Below are 21,163 nucleotides of genomic sequence, written 5' to 3' on the forward strand. Positions count from 1 at the left end.
TGTGGTCCTAATTGTTTGCCATAATAAAGAAGTATTTTCATTCATTCAAATAATAAATTATCATTTTTTGTAGAAGTGACGTGTTTCTGGCATGAGTCCATAAATTTACTACCTCAATATATCAGCAGCCCTATTTCGTGAACAGCTAAATTAAAATCAGTAATAATGTTACACGGCATAGGAACATAAGTTTTTAAGTTAGATAACTGCAAAAAAAGAGTCTTATCAACACTATGTATTGAACTTATGCTGTGCACAATGTATATTAAGGTTTACTATACATTTATAAGTATTAAGCAATAGTTTAACCGAGCTGCAAATATGTGCATCCTCCACTAACTAATGAGTAGTTTATTCAGTAATACACAATGAGCAAAAAATATTACGACTAAGCAAAAGCTTGTATTTACAAGTATCAATTATCGTTTTCTGTACACGATAGTTATTTTGTTTTTGTTTAGGCCTCTTATTGTAAATAATGAATTAATAATTTAGTTTCTTAAAATAAGTAAAAAGAGAGAAACGCCATATTGGAACACAGTAAGTACAATGTTTTTGATTTTTATCACCTGTGGATACTGCTCAAAGTGTCTGAAAATAATATATTGTACGTAACAAACAAAAAATATTAGATATTTTAAATTAATATTAAACCTAAAAGATCTTTTAAAACGGAGAAAGACCTCAGTTGGAAAATACGTATTTTCTTTGCATTTGAGCGAGAGACATCCCGATTCGGAACCACGTTATGTGAATAGTAAAGAGAAAATTGTTTGCCAGACGCTTAATTTGGACCTGTTTAGTTGGCAGCACTTCAGATCTGACGTAGCAAGGGGCTTGGCACCCGTTCAGCTGGAATTGTGGCACGACTGATTGTAAACATTCTGTTTCCTTCCCTGGTTCTCGTATGTGGGAAGAAACTATTTTGAATTCAACTGAAATGTATCAAATGATTTCTTGATGATGATATTTAATTATTGAGCTTTACTGCATTTATGGAAAGTATGCAAGAGCAATAGAAGGGTAGTCCTATAGTTATTTGTGTAACTAGTGTGCAAAGTGGCACTTTGCTGCACATGAGAAAATGTTTATGCACGAGCCATAGGCGAGTGTGGAAAGTTTCTCAAAGCTAGCAATGGCACAATTTGCACTTACGTTGAACATTATATTTTTCCCACAGTTACTATAAAGCATATAATTAATTCTTACAAACACTTTTCAACACGATTTTAGGTTAGGGTTAAATCCAAGCATTGCCCAAATTGTGAAACACTGCACCAGCTGATCGTAGTCGTAGTATCTTTTAGTGTTGCCAACTTATTTTCAAGCAACGTGCCTAATAAAAGCACGCTGTTTTGTATTGTTTGGTTGAAATACTGGAATGCGGAAAAATGAGTGCGGACAAAATAAGTAAATGCAGCAGTTAACTACTTTGCGTGCTGTAAATAGTACAAGAAAGCCCACTTTGTCAGGTAACTGTAAGAAAATATAATTTCTTTAGTTATTAATTATACTCGAATGAGTAGATATGAGCCCAGTAAAGTATAAACAGTTCTGATTATTTATGTACATTTCTCATTGGTATAAATAGTTCTTGCGTTTGCTGCCCTTAGCGGTATTGCGTTGAAATGTATAATATTTTAATCAAACGCTATCCCCTTAAAACATAGTAAAAATGGCTAAACGTTTTTTATAATTATTTGAATTATGAAAGGAACAAGAAAAATATTCCAGTATTACCAATAACACTCATGTATTATATATTATGTTATTTTAAAACGTAATAGAAACGTACTAATAAAAAGTTATTCTTGTGAATAACTAGCCGTCTTTTTCACTTGCTGACAGACGTAGGTTATTAACTATATTTAATTATTGCATTAAAATTCCGTCAATTTTGCTTTCCTAAAATAAAATGCATACAGTGCGTCCACAGGTGTGTCAGCCTTTCAAGAAAGATAACCTTTAAGATATGATTTTTAAGTACATGCACATACAAATTATTGCTACAAACTATAATTATTAAATTTAGTACACATTTAAACAACTCCACAACAAAGTTTGCTTTATTTTGCTAACGTTGCGTATGTCGCTAAGTGTAATTATTTATGACAAGTTAATATTTCACCGGAAATTACGCGCGCCGGAAGTATATTGGGCGGTGTTGCCAAAATTCCGTAGTAGCAATGTTTCATAACTGGGTCCTATAATGTACGAGGACTTGTAGATTGATGCCGAGGACTCCCAAAAGTTTATATGCCATCACAATATTTAAAATGTAATTCTTTATATTTCATTAAGTTATTTACAACTTACGGTTCTCGAGTGCAACGGTATTATTCCTTACCGTGCAGGTCCAATAGATCTGTCTAGTAAAGATGTAGAAACAATATTTTATGTTTTACCTAGTAAGGGATAATATATATTTTTAGAAAGATGTTATTTATCTTTATGTTTGCATATAATAGTTCCTCATCATTTAGGACCCCATTAGTCTGAATGTTCCAACTCTAGTCACTGATTTTATTCAATTTATAGTGTACATTTCACCATTCAAAAGGTTAAATAACTATTTATTGATCGTAAAATACACATTTTAAACCAATTAGATCAATTTACATCAACTAGTATAATAGCATAATACTCAAATGTAAAATAATTAATCATGCATAACTGCAATGCATAAATTATTGAGACTGAATTGCCTTTTTATGTAGCGTAAATAGGTCGGAGAATTTTAATACAACCGTAAAAAAACGAAGGAGCTTATTAATAATCATTACCAAATCCTTTTCTCAATCTTAGCGATCTAACATCCCACTTAGGGGGACACTTTCTTAAGGTCATACAAAGTATTTGAATTGTTGTATTAGGTACTGTTGCACTACAAATAAATTGAAGTAACAAACCTGGGCCCCTGCCAGTATGTGCAGCTTTCTAAGGGTCATTCACCCCTTACACAACAAATAGATCTTTGATATTTGTGCAAGATTGATTTTGTAAATAAGAGTTCTAATTGTTTGTCAGTTGTTTGGACGTATCCTTTACCTTGTTTTACGCATATTGATTTGTTTATATATGTATATATGAGAAGAAGACTAAATAATTATTAAATCATGTAAAGATACCGAAATTTCTCAAATAATCTGTTATAGTTTATCATAAATAATTTTATTTATTTATTTTGTGAAAAATAATGAAAATTACATGATTTAGCGCAAAACGCGTTGCTTACCGACATAATTTATGACAGATTTAAAACTAAATACCCCCGCCACAGCAAACCTGCAGACTAAGCAAATTTCCATTTGCTTGATTGGATTTACACAAAAATGTCTCCTTAAAAATATCACATTTATTCCCTATTTAAATAATATTAATTTAACGAGTACTTAGGTTTGCTGCAACAGGGAGGGTAAAAATGTTTTTTTGTAAAACGTTAATAGTTTGGAATGAAATGAATGCATTTTCCAAATTTGATCAAAATATGTTCATAAACAAGCAAACTAGAACAGTTTACTTATTCTCCATAAGAATAACATAGGGATTTTAAATTTACAGTTTTTTGGAATTTACTCCGTAACCATTAGGCACATAATAACGCTTCAATATCCTAAATTGTTTGTACTTGATTCATTCAAATTTACCGATTTGAAATATATAACTTCATTACTATGAAAACGTTTTTTGCATTTTTATAGAATTCTATTTTTTATTTGTAGGCCTAATGCTGAATTTAGTAGCCCAATTGATACCTCAGAGGAATGACAAGCTAGCCGGGCCTCAATAATGGGTGCTACTTAAAAAAAGACTCCTTCAAAAGCCTAAATTTTGTATTAATCGACTCTCACTTGCCTATTCACGCATATTCTGACTTAGTTGGTCTAACAATCAGACCTATGAGGCTAATAGGCTAATGGACAAAGGAAAACAATACATTAAGTAAGCCTAATAAGATTTTGGTCCAAGACTTATGTGTCACTTATCTTTAATATGTGTAGGTTAGAAATGTAAAACATCTTGTTTCGACTATATTCTTTTGGAAAATTGAGTATCCAGTTTATTAGTTATAAAAAAGCTTAGCATTGAGTAGAACCGACTAAATGGTTTTAAGTCCTGCTAGCTGAAAACCATTTTTAAACATATACAAGTAAACCAGTTGATGAAAGTGTATTTGGAAATAAACCGCTGCTATATATGCTTGAAAGTTGAGCTATACTGCAGTCAATACTATACTAGTATACTAGTACACTATACTATGCAGCCGATGTATACAATCAAGCTACCATTTGGTTATGCCAACAACCAAAAATGTCTGTTCAATTTGAATAAATAAATTCAATAGTTTATATCCATTTGATAACAAAAAGGCCAATTCAAAGAACAACTCGCCCAGACCTGAATAAGGGGACCATTGTCGCCAGGAATATGCTTTGGAACCGAGCCACATTTACTACCTATTGTGAGAGTTCTACTCTCCTTTAGAGTTCTTTACTTGAACTAGTTGCTGAGAATGTGCTGTTCCTCATTTTGTAAAAATATATTTGCCGTGAAATTTTGTTTGGTTAGCTCTACTTTATTTAAAAATTTCACATTGGTGTTTTGGCCGTTTAATTTGAATTTCATGTCATTGAATGGGAGAGGTTATAGTTTGTATATACGTTTGATTGTCTTTGGTTTGGATTATTATAGGGAAATATATTTAGTATTTCCACTCCCCCTAGGAACAACTAACAAATAATGAAAGGGGTCAGGTCTTATATGCTTCTATAAATATTCTATATGCATTATCAAAAACTGGAAGATAAAGGTAGTATTGACTTACAGTTCTGTGCTTCTTGGTAGTTACCAAAACGACTGTGAAATAGCCTTCTGTCTGTACTTGGAACGCATTTACAAAATTAGGTGTGAGCCAGTATAGTACAAGTGTTAACTTTACTGAGAATTAAATGGTTGGCGCTAGTCGCGTATACCTTGTTAATGTAATCAACAATTGTTCTGTGCTGATTACGACATGAACCTCACGCTTCGATTGCACACTCTACTATTACTACAGGTAGTTTAGTTCAATTACTACCAATAATTGGTTTGTTAAACGGTTTGCTCGTAAATCAATTTCGCAAACAAAACCAAACAAAACATTGAAACACCCTCAGACACAGAACGAACTCAAACACATGGTGTGATGGTTTAATCCTGTTGCACGGTGTTGAATCGTTTTAGTAGCCTGTATGTGACTTTTGATGTTGGCCTTTCGACTATTAATGTTGAAATAATCACGTAAGAGTGGCAATATTTAAAAATCGGTTATTAGCATTACAATAAAAAACTATATACTGTTTTGTCAAAATTACACTTACGATATGGTTAAACACTAACATACATTTACTAATAAATAAAACACAACACAATTTACATCATCTGAGTTAAACATTGAAACCTTTACGTCTGTAGTTTAATAACCTTGACATATAGTTTCCTAAAGTCCCATATCATAGCCAGGCAACCTGTATAATACGTCCGAATGCAAGAAATCACAATGTTTAAGGCGCAGGGCGTAAAAATATGTTTACAGAAAAATGTACTTATTTTACACTTACAAAAATGTTTTACACTTCAATCAAACACACTTTCATTTCTCGCTTTGCTCCACTAGAGAACATCAGTGAGCAATGAAGTATCAAATAGCAGTGTGTGTATCAAAGCCGTTCACTTTACAAGTATTTCAATTTATCTTGGCTTTTGAAAGGGACATTCACAGACTGATGATTGAAATTTGGTTCCGTGGATATTCTTTTTGTTCCATTCCTTTCTTTGGTAACGTTTTCAAAAATAAATTTACTGCAAACATACATAGCTCATTGGTATTCTGATTTGAAAAACTAAAGGGTACCTAAAATTTAATCTAGTGTCTGACTTTACTTTTACAAAAGTCTATAGTCAATTTACTTAATAATATCGATACCAATCTGCATTCCTTGGATGAGTAACTAATAGTGGGGTCATAGTAAGATTTCTTAGTTTTACTAGCAGTTGAAATACTTTATTGTTTATAAGACGTAAGGTTTATTTTAAGGAACAACGGGTTTCTTATTTGCAAACAATAGTATATGTCATCACTAGGGCATAAGGCGACTCCTTTCAACCATAGCTTAAGTTTCAAGATCGAAATGATCGAGACTCTTTTTACCCGTTCTATGAACTATATTTTTCGTCATATTATACCATTTTTAAGCTAACATTATTACAAAAAGAAAATACCTATCATGCAAATATGACCACTAAAAACTACTTCCAATGTGTTTTCAACAATTTTGCTAACGCAAATAACCAGATTGTTAATAAGTGATTCAATAATTTGGTCTATTACGATTGTTAAAATTATACAATGGATATATCGAACCATTGACAAGAAAGAAAAAAAAAACTATGAAAGATTAAATCAATATATACATCGTTTCGATCCATACGATTGCTGACAATCTAAGTTTACAAGTGGGTTTACAACAGCTGATCTTTACTCGTTAGGGACTAGCCTTTTACTTTCTAGGGAGTAAAAATGCTACTTTAGACGCATACATTACTGTGAAAACGATTGTTTTTGCTACAGCACGACGAAAAATCCTTTATATACTAAACAAAGTGGCTTTGTTTTACAAACAAATATGTCATATTAATTATTGATTTTGGAAAAAATATTAACAATAATATAAATCAATTGTTATTTCATATCATATTTGATTTAAATATATTTGCACTTTTGCAACAAGCTCTCTAAAATTGTCTGATAAAGCTGGAAAATATCCTTGAGGTGTTTCGGTTTCATTTTATCAAGAAGTAGGTGGAACATGTTAAGCCTATCTCCTGTGACATTTCTTTTCAGCCTTTAGACTGTCAGGTTTCCAATCAGACTTTGACTGAATCTGATTCATTCTGTCCAATTATCCTGTCCATTGGACACGTTGTGCACCAATCTTAACCCATCCAGGTCATCTCAACCCTCTTTAGGGTTCGACAATCGTTAAATCTTATTTGGTTGTAAAACAAATTGTAATTTATTTTTATTTTCAATACCCCAACTAATATATTCACTTCAAATCGTCTAGTGGATGTATACATACATACATACTTCCTCTTTTATAGATTTAGATATAGATTTAAGATTTTCAACATATATAAAAAATGACATTTGTACCTATACTACCATTGCTTTAAGATACAAGGACATCATTTAGGGTGCGTATGGAATATTTTGATTAGTTGCTCATAGCTTCTACCTAAAAGCTACTCATAAAATTGAAGGATTTATGTTTGCTTACAAATACGGGCTGAACCCTTAATTTTCGGAGATTTTGCGTGGAGTTTTTTGATAAAGAATGGGACGTGTAAGTGCTCATGAAACCAATAATCAGTAAATACTGTATTTGAAGTACAGTTCTAGAGCCCATTTCAATAAAATTTTGTATGACACTTACCTGACATTAATTATCAAACGTACACAATGGGACTAAAGGCCTGGATAGTGATTAAAAATAGATCAAAGATTAAAGTGCTTTCTACACGACTTTTAATCTCCAATGAACTAAAACATATGTAGAACGTTTGTGGTTGGATGCTGGTTTAATGACATTTTGAATACCCGGGTACGATGAATGCCTGATGTTTTAGCAATCGGATGCTCCGGATTAGAAATCAAACGTTGAATCAATCAAGCATTAAAATCAAATCATCATCAAATACCATCACATGCATACATCGTGGTCAAGCGATTCCACAATTTCTTTTAGCCATACTGTAATCTTGACATATATAGCAAGATTAATAGTATAGTAGGGTGTAAGTTATCATGTCCGTTTCAAGTGAATTATTTGTTAATTCAATGAATGAATTTAGCAAAAAAATCAGTACTTTTTCAAGGTTAATAATTATTTCAATCGAAAAAAAACGGAAGTTAGAGAAAATAAATGTTTACCTTAAAATCTGAAAATAAAATCACTTTATGTAAATCACAGAAAACACCAGCTGCATACTGTGATTCATCCAAGGCCAACATGGTTTTATTAACAAAATTTGATAGAGCTGTTTGAGTGTTCATGTTTTTTCTGAAGCCAAATTGGTAATTGTGAAAGAAAGAATTATTTTCAAGAAATCTACTTAGGTTATCACACATAGGCCTGACCATTTCAAATTTTTTTTTGTATGTTTGAGAGTAAGGTGATATGTCGATAATTATTTATGTTTACTTTTGATCCCTTCTTAAAAATTAGTGGAGACATAGTTTCCAATTAAATATTTAGATTCCCCCTAGTTAATCTTATGGGAGAAAATCCAAGTTTGATGGAAGATCCTGCCCAAACTAATAAAGATTTCAAAAAACGAAAAAGACTTTGCAAAACTACACATCAGGGAAATTTTTTTGACACTTTAATCATCAAAATCGGTCCAAAAATGAGGGAGGAGTTCTGTTTACAAAATCGGCATAGCTTATTATATATATAGATGCCCTTGGTAAGTATATCTGATCTATGGTTAGGTATAAATAGAGATGGTATCAATAATTAAAGAATGACAATAATAGGCAATAATGGTATATGGCAGACCACGGTATCTCACTCGCTCTGAGCGAAACTGAGATCATGATTCTGACCAAGAAAAGACTTGACACAGGAAACACGGGAAAGCCGAACAATCACTGATTAAGGAAATTCTAGATTGAGTAAATCGGGTGAGGGGGAGGAAGGGGGTGTGGATTATTACCTTATCCAGTTCCTTACATATCACGGCTATTTTCGATCATACCTGTTCAGGATGGACAAGGCCGTGTCACCATATTGCATCCACTGCCCTTGAACCCCCAAAGACACACACACTTTTGTCTTCTGTGCCTTGGGAAAGACCCCGCTTTAGAACTTTATCATTTAGGACTGTTATCGGTGGACTGTGGGGGTAATCCCAATGATGACAGAGGTTGGGAATGATTGAACTTGTTTGTCACAGTACGTTCAGGGAATTCTCCAAGCTAAGAGTTGTGACTTTAAATGGTATATCGTCTGGGTCATAAAATAATTAAATATCAGAAATAGCGCAAGTCCTGCGGGCTTAGGACATTCGTTGACCTGACCTGAAGTAACGTGACGCACAATACTTGGTCTGTGCCAAAAAACAGAGGGGATGGTTATTTCAGTAAATTGTCTGATCAGTTGTGAAACCAAAAAAGTAATTAAAAGTGATTAATAAATAGTTAGTACATAATCTAGACATGATTTTAACAACAAGAAAGTGGAAATTTACGTTTTCAAGAGATTTTAAACCAAAACTATATAAGGGATTTTATAAATTAAGTTAAGTATCCAATATAGGACGCAAAACACGCGGTATTGTCATGCAATAATAAAACAGTTCTGGACTTAGTACCTGCGCTGCTTTATACGAGTAAACACACTGGTCTCATCTGGCACTATGCATCTTACGTTTCATTTACATACAAAATGTAGCATCCACAAAAATACTTATGAACAAAAAATACTTTATAATAGATACATAAATAGTATGTTTTGTTCCAGAGAATCATTATCAATGGGAGGAGAGACAGCCTAGCAACTTACCGGTGATCGTGTTCATCCATGGGGAGAGCTTTGAGTGGAACTCCGGGAACCTGTACGATGGAAGTGTGTTGGCAAGCTACGGCAAGGTGGTGGTTGTGACTATCAACTTTCGTCTTGGCATACTTGGTTAGTTTAGAATAACAATGAACGTAAATATAGTCTCTAATGCTGATTGAGAAGTCGTAAGATATAATAACAGATGGCAAATAAATATTTTCTTTATCATGTTAAAAGCGGTAGAATATTCATGTTAAAATAATAAAATAAGAGTCAATTGAATAAACCCAGAACGATAACTATCTCTGTATATTGGAGATATATACTGATTCAATGATAAAACTTTACTTTTTTATAAACACAGCTTAGTTTTAAATATACCAAAATAGCAAATATTTTGTGTCAATATTGGGTATGTAAAACGCATTATTTACATGCCCGAAGCTTTTGAATCCTACAATATTTCGTAAAAAAGAAATAAAGCTATATACAACTATCATAAAGACGAAATAGGTTTCAATGATGTCCCTGTTTACTATGAAAGCGATTAAGTTGAAATAACTTTCTAGGTTTCCTGAAGCCGGGAGTGAGTGACCACGTGCCCAGCAACTTTGGTCTGTTTGACCAGGTGGCGGCGCTAGAGTGGGTCAGAGTGAACATTGCAAAGTTCGGAGGAGATCCTCGGAGTGTGACTCTCATGGGACATGGTACAGGCGCCGCCTGCGTCAGCTATCTCATGATCTCACCTCTGGCACAAGCTGAGGGCAATCGAGGTATGGAACAAGCAGTAGTCGTACTTAGTGGTTAGGTTTGGAGGAGATCCTCGGAGTGTGACTCTCATGGGACATGGTACAGGCGCCGCCTGTGTCAGCTATCTCATGATCTCACCTCTGGCACAAGCTGAAGGCAATCGAGGTATGGAACAAGCAGTAGTCGTACTTAGTGGTTAAGTTTGGTGGAGATCCGCGAAGTGTGACTCTCATGGGACATGGTACAGGCGCCGCCTGCGTCAGCTATCTCATGATCTCACCTCTGGCACAAGCTGAGGGCAATCGAGGTATGGAACAAGCAGTAGTCGTACTTAGTAGTTAAGTTTGGAGGAGATCCTCGGAGTGTGACTCTCATGGGACATGGTACAGGCGCCGCCTGCGTCAGCTATCTCATGATCTCACCTCTGGCACAAGCTGAGGGCAATCGAGGTATGGAACAAGTAGTAGTCATACGTAGTGGTTAGGTTTGGGGAAGATCCTCGGAGTGTAGTCTAATAGCATAATAAAACGGGCCATATAAATCCATTAATACGACACACACAAGACAAGACAATTTAAATGTAGAAAATGTCAAGGCACAGAGAGTCAATTTTATGTGAAACGCAAAACCAATTTAAAGCTCAGAGTATCTGTCGAAACAGTTTCCGAGAAATTCTCCGTTTTACCAAAAGATCGCATCCTTTCAAAGATAGCACTGAGCGTGTATTTCCAGCTTACATTGCTAAAGTAAGCATTGCTTATATTGACATTCATATCTATGTCAAACTTTATAATACGTTTAAACAAATATTTTGTTTTCCCTTAAATGTTTTATACAGGTAAATTTATACCAGAAGTTATTACCAAACTTTTTTCGTTGATAGTAATAAACATCAATTGCGGATGTAGGAAGCATGTAGGAAATCGTCGTGGAATTCTTGTATTATATTATGGCGTAAGCTATGACATAGGCCTACTAGGGATTATTTATTTTTAGCGAATTTCCCATATAGGGAATAAGCTATTACCGTAGTACTCATGGTAAGACCTGGACCCGGGACCGATTTTTTTTTTCGTTTTGAGGTCCCTAGAGGCCAAAAACAGCAACCGTTCAAATTCATATATATATATATATATATATATTTATATATATATTTATATATATATTTATATATATATGTGTCCGTTAGCGCGATAACTCGAGCAAAAATGATCCGATTTTGATGAAATTTGGTACAAACGTGTAAACCTACGTTTATTCGAACGAGTTCGCGAACCAGCATGATCGGGCCATGGGAACGGGGGTTAATGGGGGCTTTTATGGGGTAAAAATGGGTTTTTCCCATTTTTGACCCAAAAAAATTAAAATTTTTGCAATTTCTTTCCAAACTATTTTGTAGAGCTTAAAAAAACATATAATTTAGTATATTGAAGTGTTATAATGCGCCTAATGGTTATGGAGAAAATTCAAAAAAATTGTAAATTTAAAATTCCCATGTTATTCTTATGGAGGATAAGTAAACTGTTGTAGTTTGCTTATTTATTAACATATTTTGCCCAAATTTGGAAAATGTTTTTATTTCTTACTAACTATTAACATTTTACATAAAAACACTTTAATCCTCCCTGTTGCAGCAAACCTAAGTATGTGTTAAACTGATTCGATTTAAATAGGGAATAAATGTGATATTTTTAAGGAGACATTTTAATGTAAATCCAATCAGGCAAATGGAAATTCGCTTAGTCTGCAGGTTTGCTGCGGCGGGGGTATTTTATACAATACCATATTTTAGAGAACACTTTAAGCCTCTTTAAATCAATTTAAGGTAATCTGTTGAGATCCTTGTGAGATTGGTGAACACACCATACTGGGCGTCAGAAAAATATATAGCGGACTTTACGGAGCCAGGTTGTCCATATCATGGTAAGTAAAAAATGTGCCTCAAATTTAATTAATCAATTAAATAATTTAATTTAATTTGGTAAGTCAAAATTGTTATCCCGATGGATTTTCTATTTTTAACCAATCCGTCATTTGGTAACTTTGCAAACAATTAATATCTCAAATCCCCTTGGTTATCGTGTAACTGGGTGTAGGCTACACCTTAAGGTAGTTTTTTTTTTTATCAAAATACTCAAAAAACCTTTTATAAAACTTCAAACATTTCAAAATAGTGTCAATTGAAAAAACTTCAAAGTCAAAATAACATAAAACGAGTTAGTACAAAAACAAAATTGATAAATGTAATTAAATTGAAAGTATTAAAACAATACGATGAAACTTAAATTGGAAATACCCTGTTAATAAATAGAAATTGGTATGCGACTATTCAATAAATTTAATGTCATATTACATACTACTTAGTCTAGTTACTTCAGCTTATTTTAAGAACTGTTTGCATGTCCAAAAACATCTCAACTGATCAAATAAGTTGTAAAACACAAATGTATCGATTTTAGAGTTATTTACAAAATCTAACTTATTTAAAAAAGAAAAATTAATAACATAATACCAGAAAGAGGAAGTATTTTGTGATTATTTAATTTAAAATAACAAGAAAAACATGAACAATTATTATTGAAGACCACATGATAGGCTAACACCTTTCTGCTAAGACATTAAACCTACATTTTCGTGACTCATTATTAGCCAGATACTTATAGTTAATTATAGTTTCGTTTACTTAAATAAGTCATAAGACATTTGTACTGTGTTTTGCCTATTATGGGGTTTCTTAAGACTTATTAATTTTTTCTTCTTATATTCTAGTATTGAAATTTTACTTTTTTCAATATAATAAACATCCACCAACCATATTTTCGTAATCAAGACTACATCCTTTAATCTCTAACTAAAATATAAGAGTAACATGATTTATATTTTTCAGGGGGGTTGTTCAAGCGGGCTATTCTGATGAGTGGGACTGCTTTATCCGACTGGGCACTTACCTCTAACCCAGTCCAGGCCACCATCCAGGTCGCTCAGGCTCTTAACTGTCCGGATTCCCAGGATGCCATGGCCAGCTGCCTTCGTAGGAAGCGCCTGCACGAGCTCACCTCCGTCACAGTTCATGTGCCACCCTTCAAGACTAGATTCGGCCCCGTGGTAGACGGCCAGGTCATCCCTAATGACCCCTCTCTCATCATGAGCGAGTACAAGAATCTGTTCCAACAGTGGGTATAAAATAAATTAAATTTACAAATTTTTTTTAAGTTTTTAAGGGTTTTCAAAAATGTTTTTTACATTATATTACACTAGCAAAGAACCCGTTTTTGGTACGGGGTTGCAGTATAAGTATAAAATGCGTATTTCAGCTATACTTGAGCAGAGCCCGAAATGATTTTTGAAATAAGAATATGCCTATATGTTAATCGGGAATGTGAGCTATCATCATGCCATATTTAAGCCCAATCGGTTCCTTAGTTAATGCATGATCGAACTTCAAACAAACAAACAAACATAAAAATAAACAAACAAACAAACAAACTTTCACATTTATAATATTATAAGATAAGATAAGATAAGATGTATTATGCATGTCATAATTATTTCACCAGTAGTACCTGTATTTAAGAATTTACTTGGCTTAAAAAGTTCATAACATTTTCTTAACATGCTTTAAGGAAAAGTTAAATCATTAAAACTAATCGTAGTATGAAAATACAAAAAATATTAGTTTTCTTGCTCCGGTGGCATTTTTACATTAGGAATGGAAGGAGAAAGTACCAAAACGCTTTTGGAGAAAGTGGTCCAAATGCATGTTGTGGAAATGGTGGTAAACGAACCTGTCCCTCCCTTACCGAAGTCCAAAATGCTAATCACCTACTAGAAACACATCCAATGTTTTAAGGGCTCTTATATTTTTTCTTAAATTTGCTGTGCCTCAATGACTACAGTGTTCCTTATTAAAGTGTATGTTCATATTACATATTTATTTTAGAAAAACAAACACATTTAATGCTGGTTTAGATCCAAAGGTTTTTCACTATTATTGTATTGCTGAATCGTATGTACACATCGGCATATTTAGAAATATTTAGATATTAATTTAGAGCATTTAATTTAAGCATAAGGAACAGTGTAAGTCATTGAGTAGAACTACTTAAAGTATGTTTAATTTATGTTTCAGGTACGACCTAATGGGGGGCCTGACAGAGATGGAAAGCTATTATCTTCTAAACGATGTAGAACTTGTACATGGAATGATTGAAAACGAGTTCTACGAGAAACTGGATGAATATCTTAATGCCAAGTTCGAGGTAAACACAAAAATAGTCAAATGTATTTTATTTTGTGGACCAATAGTTCCTTACTGTAATATATTTGTAGATTGTCTCATTTTTAATTAGTGACATTTTGTATGAATATTAAATTTACTGACGATAAAAAAAACATTATTTAAGGTAAGGGCTGACGCTACGCTAATAAATTGACGTCCAAATGAACCTGATGTAGAGTTGTACATTTCATATACATTTGCATGTAGGTTGTTGTTGTTATTTTCTATAGGTAAACTGTATTCAATACATTTTTACTTTTGAAACTATTGACCGATGGGTCTAGGTTACGTAAAAGAATTTCACTAATGTGCTCCCATATACAACGCTATAATTGTTTCGTATTGCTAAGTAGGCCAAGGTTGGTCTAGTGGTTAGAGCTGTGACGTTTTCCCTGGATGCCATGTGTCATCAATCCAACCATATAACAAACACCCTTTAGCAAGGTAATGAAACGATGAATTGGTGTTTCAACACGCATATTCAGAGCCCTTAATAAGTATTTGTGGCCTTGTTTAAGAGAACACCCTTCGCCAAAATCGGGATCAGATGGTGTCTTCTTTACAATATCTATTTCAAATTTTCTTCTCAAATTGTTTTGATTCTGTTCCCCTCAATTGTTTATACATGAACAACTCTATTATAATATTTATTGACACCATACTACATTGGAATCTCTAGCTGGTAAAGACAATCTTCTAGGAATTTACTCCCTTAAAAAAATTCAATTTGAGCCTTCAAAAAAACATAAAATAAGTATTAACTACAAGATATGTAAGCAAGTAATTTTAATGTCACTCCAGAAACAGCCAGAATTGGCTAAAAGTAAGACCATCTACTACTACCGGACCTGGGAGAAGGCTTCCTCTCTCTCGGCTGCCGAGAGTCACCGCAACACCCTCCTGGAGATTCTCAGCGACGCTCGGGTCGCCGCCCCCATAGTCCGCACCATGGACCTCCACTCTGACGTCAATGGCAAGTCGTACTTCTATGTCTTCAAGCATCTCACCAAGTACGCTGACCTACATCCTTGGGTAAGTATGGGCTTTACAAAGCTTATAGAAATGCCGGTCTTCTAATATTTTATAGGGACTTAAGTATTCATATAAGATATTTGAGTTTTGAAGAATGTCTGAAATTTGACACTAAGAAATCCTAGATACCTTGAAGTAATTGTAATGATGAATATAATTTTCGTCGCTCTACTTAAATAGCTTACACAATAACACACATGAATGTTAAATATTATAAATAGATTGCGTCCATTTACGGAATGGGAAGTAATTCATTAAGAATATCCTATCTTCTAATACGAGTTATGTCTGTTTATCTGTCTGCCTGTAATATATATCTTAAAATCCAGCAGAAGGAATTTGACTAAATTTTGGAATTAGGAACATTTAGTCCTAAAAATTAGTGACAGCCACTACTTCAGGAAAATTCAAATTTCTATACAGAACTCATTTCAAAATTTCAAAATTTAACATTGGCCTTATAGGTTGCCAAGTAACTATGTTGGTTGAACAAAATAACAAGGACAAAATAGACAAAAGAATTATCACGTGTGTTTATAACATGCCATCCACAGTAGCAAATTACAAAATACAGTACAAAGGAATAAAAACTTCAGTTGTAATTATTAAGCAAATATTACACTGAAGATTATTCGATATAGGGGAAAATAGTGTCTATCAAATACTGATTATTTTACTTAGCCGTATCTCACCAAAACTTAATCCCCAAAGTACTGAGACATACGAAATAAACTACATAAAGGGGGGTTTACTTTGGCATAAAACTATTACCTAATGCTAAACCCTAATGGAAAAAACAGAAAGAATCTCAATTTCTTTAAAAGTAGTAGTGAAAAAGTGAAAATCGTTGTTACAAGCCGTTTTGGAAATAATATGGTTTTGTTTGTACCCTGTTTTTATCTGCTGTAATTGATGAGCGTAAAAGTCGAACCACGGGTTGAAATGACTACAGGGGAAAAGAATTCTGTGCAAGAAGCACTTAAACATAATCATAAAAGTGCATATTATTTTTGTTCAATTGCATACTTTTAAATTACAGAGTTGTTATTACTTGAGTGATCAAATGTCTATGGTTTATAATAAAATGGTTTTCGTAACTTATAAATTGTCTGTTTACGATATTGTTTTATAAATTGTAAACCCAATTAAATATTCAACAAAAACTAAAGGACTAGCAAAATCTCTGAAATAACTTGTATATACTGTATAATTGTCGGTCAGTAGAAATATCAATGGTGTTATTGAGAGTACATTAAGAGTAAGTATTACGATAAAAGCAGTGCTATGTGACTATTATGTGCCCCATATTGCTCTTATATTGTTGTAAGCCAAGCACGTTTTTGGACATAATAGTACAACTTGTTGATTGTTATAGATATTTTTATTACTATTTTTATTGTAGCCATTCTTCTATATTGACCTTGCTTTTATGGGCTAGGATTGCTCTAATTAAAAATAATCCTTTACAACGAAGAAATAAATAATTTAAATTAATACAAACATTTTAGGAATTGTAATTAATTTGGGAAAAAACAATATTAATAGTAAATTTTCTTAAAATAATAAACACAAAGCACACGTTCCTAATAAAAGTAAAAAGAAATGTACTTGATGAATTAGACATCTTCACACATAGTAAATTCAACGGTCTATCGATGTTACCGATTTTTTTGATACGTGTTTTGATTTAAAACACTCTTAGCAATACAAATTACTAAATGTACATTCACACACTCTAGAGATTTACAGTTTTAAAAATCCTTTCCAATGGAAGGCAACGAGTCCTATTGGGCTTAAGGGTACATATAGCTTAAAGATTAAGACTGGGTCAATTTCATTGGTGATTTAACTGCTATAATTAAAACTATCATATTTAATTGACACATTCTTTTGCCAGATTCAACAGTCAGTTCAGGGTGAGGAGTTGCCATATGTGTTTGGAGTTCCTCTAGAACCCAAGAGTTCTCACTTAGACAACAACTACAGCCAACAAGAGAAACTACTGTCTGAGGTGGTCATGACGCTTTGGACCAACTTTGCTAAGACTGGGTAAAAGTTTGAAGTAATTACTTAGCAAACACCTTATTACTGGTCACCTGAAAAAGTGGCATACTTACCCAAATGTACTTTTTAGATTCTTGTTTCGGTAATATTGAGTTAAGTTTTCTGTTACAACCCATAAAAGATAATTAGGTCATCGATGCATATTTTAAGTATGACTTTTAGACCGATGAAAAAAATGGCCGCCATTCTGTAATAATTTGAGATAGAAACCTCTAACATTCGCCGGTATTCTTTTTGTCTGATAGCCTTTAATACGAGTTGTGACTTGACGGGGCTTAATATTTAGCATATTTGAACTTCCTCTTAGATACCCTATTTTGGTGTTCCAAAAGTGGGATGCCAATAAAAAGGTGTGTCTTATTTTTACCAAACCCTGCATATGTAATAGCACTAACTAAACTAAGTTATGTACAAAAATAAGTAAAAACTGTATATTACTGTGTGCAATAGCTAACTCGAAGTTTGTTTCAGGAGTCCAAATGCTCCTAGAAAACACAACTTCCAGACTCAAAGCCATCGAGAGTGGAGACAGTATGATTTAGAGTGGCCTGAGTATGATGCTATGAACCAGAGATACTACAGCATAGGTACGCCTATATTTATTGAGTAACTTAGAAACCAGATTTTTGAGTTAGTTAAAAATTCCAGCCAAACAATTAGAAGAGTCTATGTTTCAACTTACCTCTACGTACAGGATTTTCGAGTTGTTAGTTGTTGTATCAACAAATAAACTAAACAGTAATATCATGCATTTAAACCAATATATGTATTAGCTATTATCAATTTGTTTTGTATATCCATTCGTATAGTGTTTCACTACTAGCCAATACTTAAAAAATAACCAAGATAGTTGAAGGATATTTGCTTATTTATTAAATAAATAGACGAAATTAGTAACATTATATTGTATGAAAATACTAATTATATATATATCTTTTTTTAGAGATTCCCCCGTCTATCAAGCAATACTACAGACAGCGGCAGATGGTTTTCTGGAATCACGACCTTCCCATTACTCTCAATAACTCTAACTTCCCATACCGGCCGACACCTCCCCCGTGGCTGTCTCCTGGGGTTGACCAGCATGATATCCATCGACCTCCACAAGGCACGGACACAAACCATCCTCCACCTCCACGGACTATCTACCACGCGGTCACTGTCATTCCACCACCAGAGCCACCGGTAGACGACCCTGTTACCTACAAAGGGCCCGACCAACGACCTGACGATGGCAGCTCCCACCTGAATGCAATGGCGTCTTCTGTGACTCTTAGTATCGTTATATTTGTCGGAATATGCTTTCTCCTTGTAAACATGTGCGCGTTTATAGGACTCTACTACCAGAGAGACAGATTAAAAGTGAGAGAGAGAATAGTGAACACTCGTTACCGCTGTGTGAACGCGGGAAATGAAGAAGAAGACGCCGGAGACCATTATATGAAAAGTGATTCGAACAACAGAGCGTTGGAATCAAGGGATTTGAAAAATATTGAAATAAAAAGTATTTTGAAAAGTAGTGAAGGTCTTTATGAACAAGTGAAACCAGAGAGTGTAAAGACAGCAAGTGTAGGAAAAGGAGGAAGAAGAATAGCGATATCTAGACAAGCCAGTAGTAGCACGGTAACGATTGATCCTCATACGAAAGTGAAAGAATGGATTGCTCAAGAAATTGTGCAAAGATGTTCACCAAGATTTCTTAGAAAACCTAAGAAATCAGACTTCAAATCTGGCAGTTGTGACACCTATGCTGATCAGACGGATCAAATGTCTAACAAAACTTTAGATTCTAATGGTTCCAAACTTGGGAGTCTTATGGCTCTGCAAAAGAAAAACGTTAAAAAGGTGTCGGTAGCAATTGATGCAACTCCAGCAACACGATCAGCGAGTATATTGCAGCAGACGCCAATTGAGTTGACTAAGTCAATGGACGAAGGACTGGTTCTCAGCAGCTTATCACCTGCTCCAGAAAAAGAAAGTATGAAACCTGCCACGTCATTGATCACTATTTTAAAGAGGCCGTCTCTGCAGCGGTCTGATGCCTTAAACTCAGACGAGTCTGTCAGTGAAGGAAAAGAACCGTTACGAAGAAGTACAAGTATAAACTTGCAGCTATCAACAGCTTCGGATTTGCCACAAATCACTCATTTTCACTCTAAATCAGACCCGGTGACAAGCTCATCCATCCCGAAACTATTTGACATTTATCTTTCACCAGAGAAAGGTCCTTGTGACGTTTTGTACAGTACCGTCCAAAAGAAAAGACCACCTGATCCTGTGGGCAAACCCATTCGGGATATAAATGTTACGTCGAGAGATGATTTACAATCAACCTCAGAATTGTCAGCCGAAGAAGCCCTAGATAATATAAAGAGGAGAAATTACCCGAAAGTTTTACCAGACTATCCAGATGAGGAAGATTTTCACTTACAAAAAGCAACCAAGAGGCGGTCATTACCTTTGAGTGCCCAAATATCTCCTGATCCGGGAGGGACTGACGATGGTTCAAGAGATGCTCAGTTCGCTCTGAAAGTTCCACCGCCACCCCCTCCAAGAGTTTCAACACTTGGGAGAAAGCCCTCTAATACATCTCCCGTCGCTGCCTTTAACTCTTCACAAATGACTGTGAAATTAAAACCTACTGAAAGTAACGTTCCTCTAGCACTAAGACATCCTTCAGTTCCACAACTAAGTTCACCCATACGACCTGCAACTAATCCAACTACACACTCCCAAATTAAAAGGGTAGAACCCAGGGTTATAATTAAACCAACTATGAACCCTATAACGAGTAAAAAGGACACTAAAGGACCTTCTAATATACCTAGAGTAACTCCTCCACAACCAATGACTTTTGGGTTGAAGGATACGACGACGAGACCCACAACGTCGACTCCAGCGCCTTCAAAAATACCTGAAATGGGAATGGGAAGGAAAGCTAAAATAACTCCAGTAAAAAAGACAGTATCCACAGAAACGACGGATACAAGCACTAGTGCATCGAACACAGGGACAATTAAAAGACTAAATAAGTAACACGCCGCATTTACGTATACTTGCTTTAGTAATCCAATACCTCATATGATTTTGTAATGTTTTATGTCAAATGTCTTTTTTCAATAAAATATAGTTGTAATGTAACTTAATATGGTTGTATATTGATTAGGTATCTGCTCACCACACGAACTAATACGATGCTTATCAAAATTCAACCCCTCAAAACTAAACCAATTTTTATCCTCCGTAATTTAAATTTTTTCATTGCACAATAATGAATTTTATTTTGATCCATATCTTGTGAATGTTGATTGTTGAGTATTGCTAAGTTCTTAAAGATGCAACTAAACACCACCTGATGGGTTGAAAACCAAGCTGTACATAAAGTAAACTTAAACAAATTCAGGTAAGGCATGGTGCACTTTCACTGATACAAATA

The 21,163-nt window shown here is 34.2% G+C and overlaps 2 protein-coding genes across 2 annotated transcripts in view; both read left to right on the forward strand.

The window, feature by feature from the left end:
• LOC128991653 (neuroligin-4, Y-linked-like) overlaps nt 1-10,552 on the forward strand; it is a 31,927-nt gene extending 21,375 nt beyond the window's left edge. The window contains exons 2-4 of the mRNA XM_054414731.1: nt 9,564-9,731; nt 10,172-10,375; nt 10,458-10,552. Of these exons, the coding sequence (XP_054270706.1) occupies nt 9,564-9,731; nt 10,172-10,375; nt 10,458-10,552 (467 nt within the window). The remainder of the gene's footprint in view (nt 1-9,563; nt 9,732-10,171; nt 10,376-10,457) is intronic.
• Nucleotides 10,553-10,698: 146 nt separating this feature from the next.
• LOC128991935 (uncharacterized) lies at nt 10,699-20,805 on the forward strand. The gene is made up of 7 exons (XM_054415224.1): nt 10,699-10,801; nt 13,240-13,525; nt 14,482-14,611; nt 15,433-15,663; nt 17,561-17,712; nt 18,199-18,314; nt 18,671-20,805. The coding sequence occupies exons 1-7, from the start codon at nt 10,726-10,728 to the stop codon at nt 20,761-20,763; spliced, it is 3,084 nt and encodes a 1,027-aa protein (XP_054271199.1). The 5' UTR covers nt 10,699-10,725; the 3' UTR covers nt 20,764-20,805.
• The last annotated feature ends 358 nt before the right edge of the window (nt 20,806-21,163 follow it).

The sequence above is a fragment of the Macrosteles quadrilineatus genome, unplaced genomic scaffold (genome assembly GCF_028750875.1).
Source record: "Macrosteles quadrilineatus isolate MER2022 unplaced genomic scaffold, UCM_ALF_1.0 Scaffold_4__1_contigs__length_99947679, whole genome shotgun sequence".
Taxonomy (NCBI): Eukaryota; Metazoa; Arthropoda; class Insecta; order Hemiptera; family Cicadellidae; genus Macrosteles; species Macrosteles quadrilineatus.

Coding starts and splice junctions, on each gene's coding strand:
- LOC128991935 (XM_054415224.1), top strand. CDS start 10,726: ATGGGACATGGTACAGGCGCCGCCTGCGTCAGCTATCTCATGATCTCA. Junction 10,802..13,239: donor ACAAGCTGAGGGCAATCGAG/GTATGGAACAAG, acceptor TATATTTTTCAG/GGGGGTTGTTCAAGCGGGCT. Junction 17,713..18,198: donor ACCAACTTTGCTAAGACTGG/GTAAAAGTTTGA, acceptor AGTTTGTTTCAG/GAGTCCAAATGCTCCTAGAA.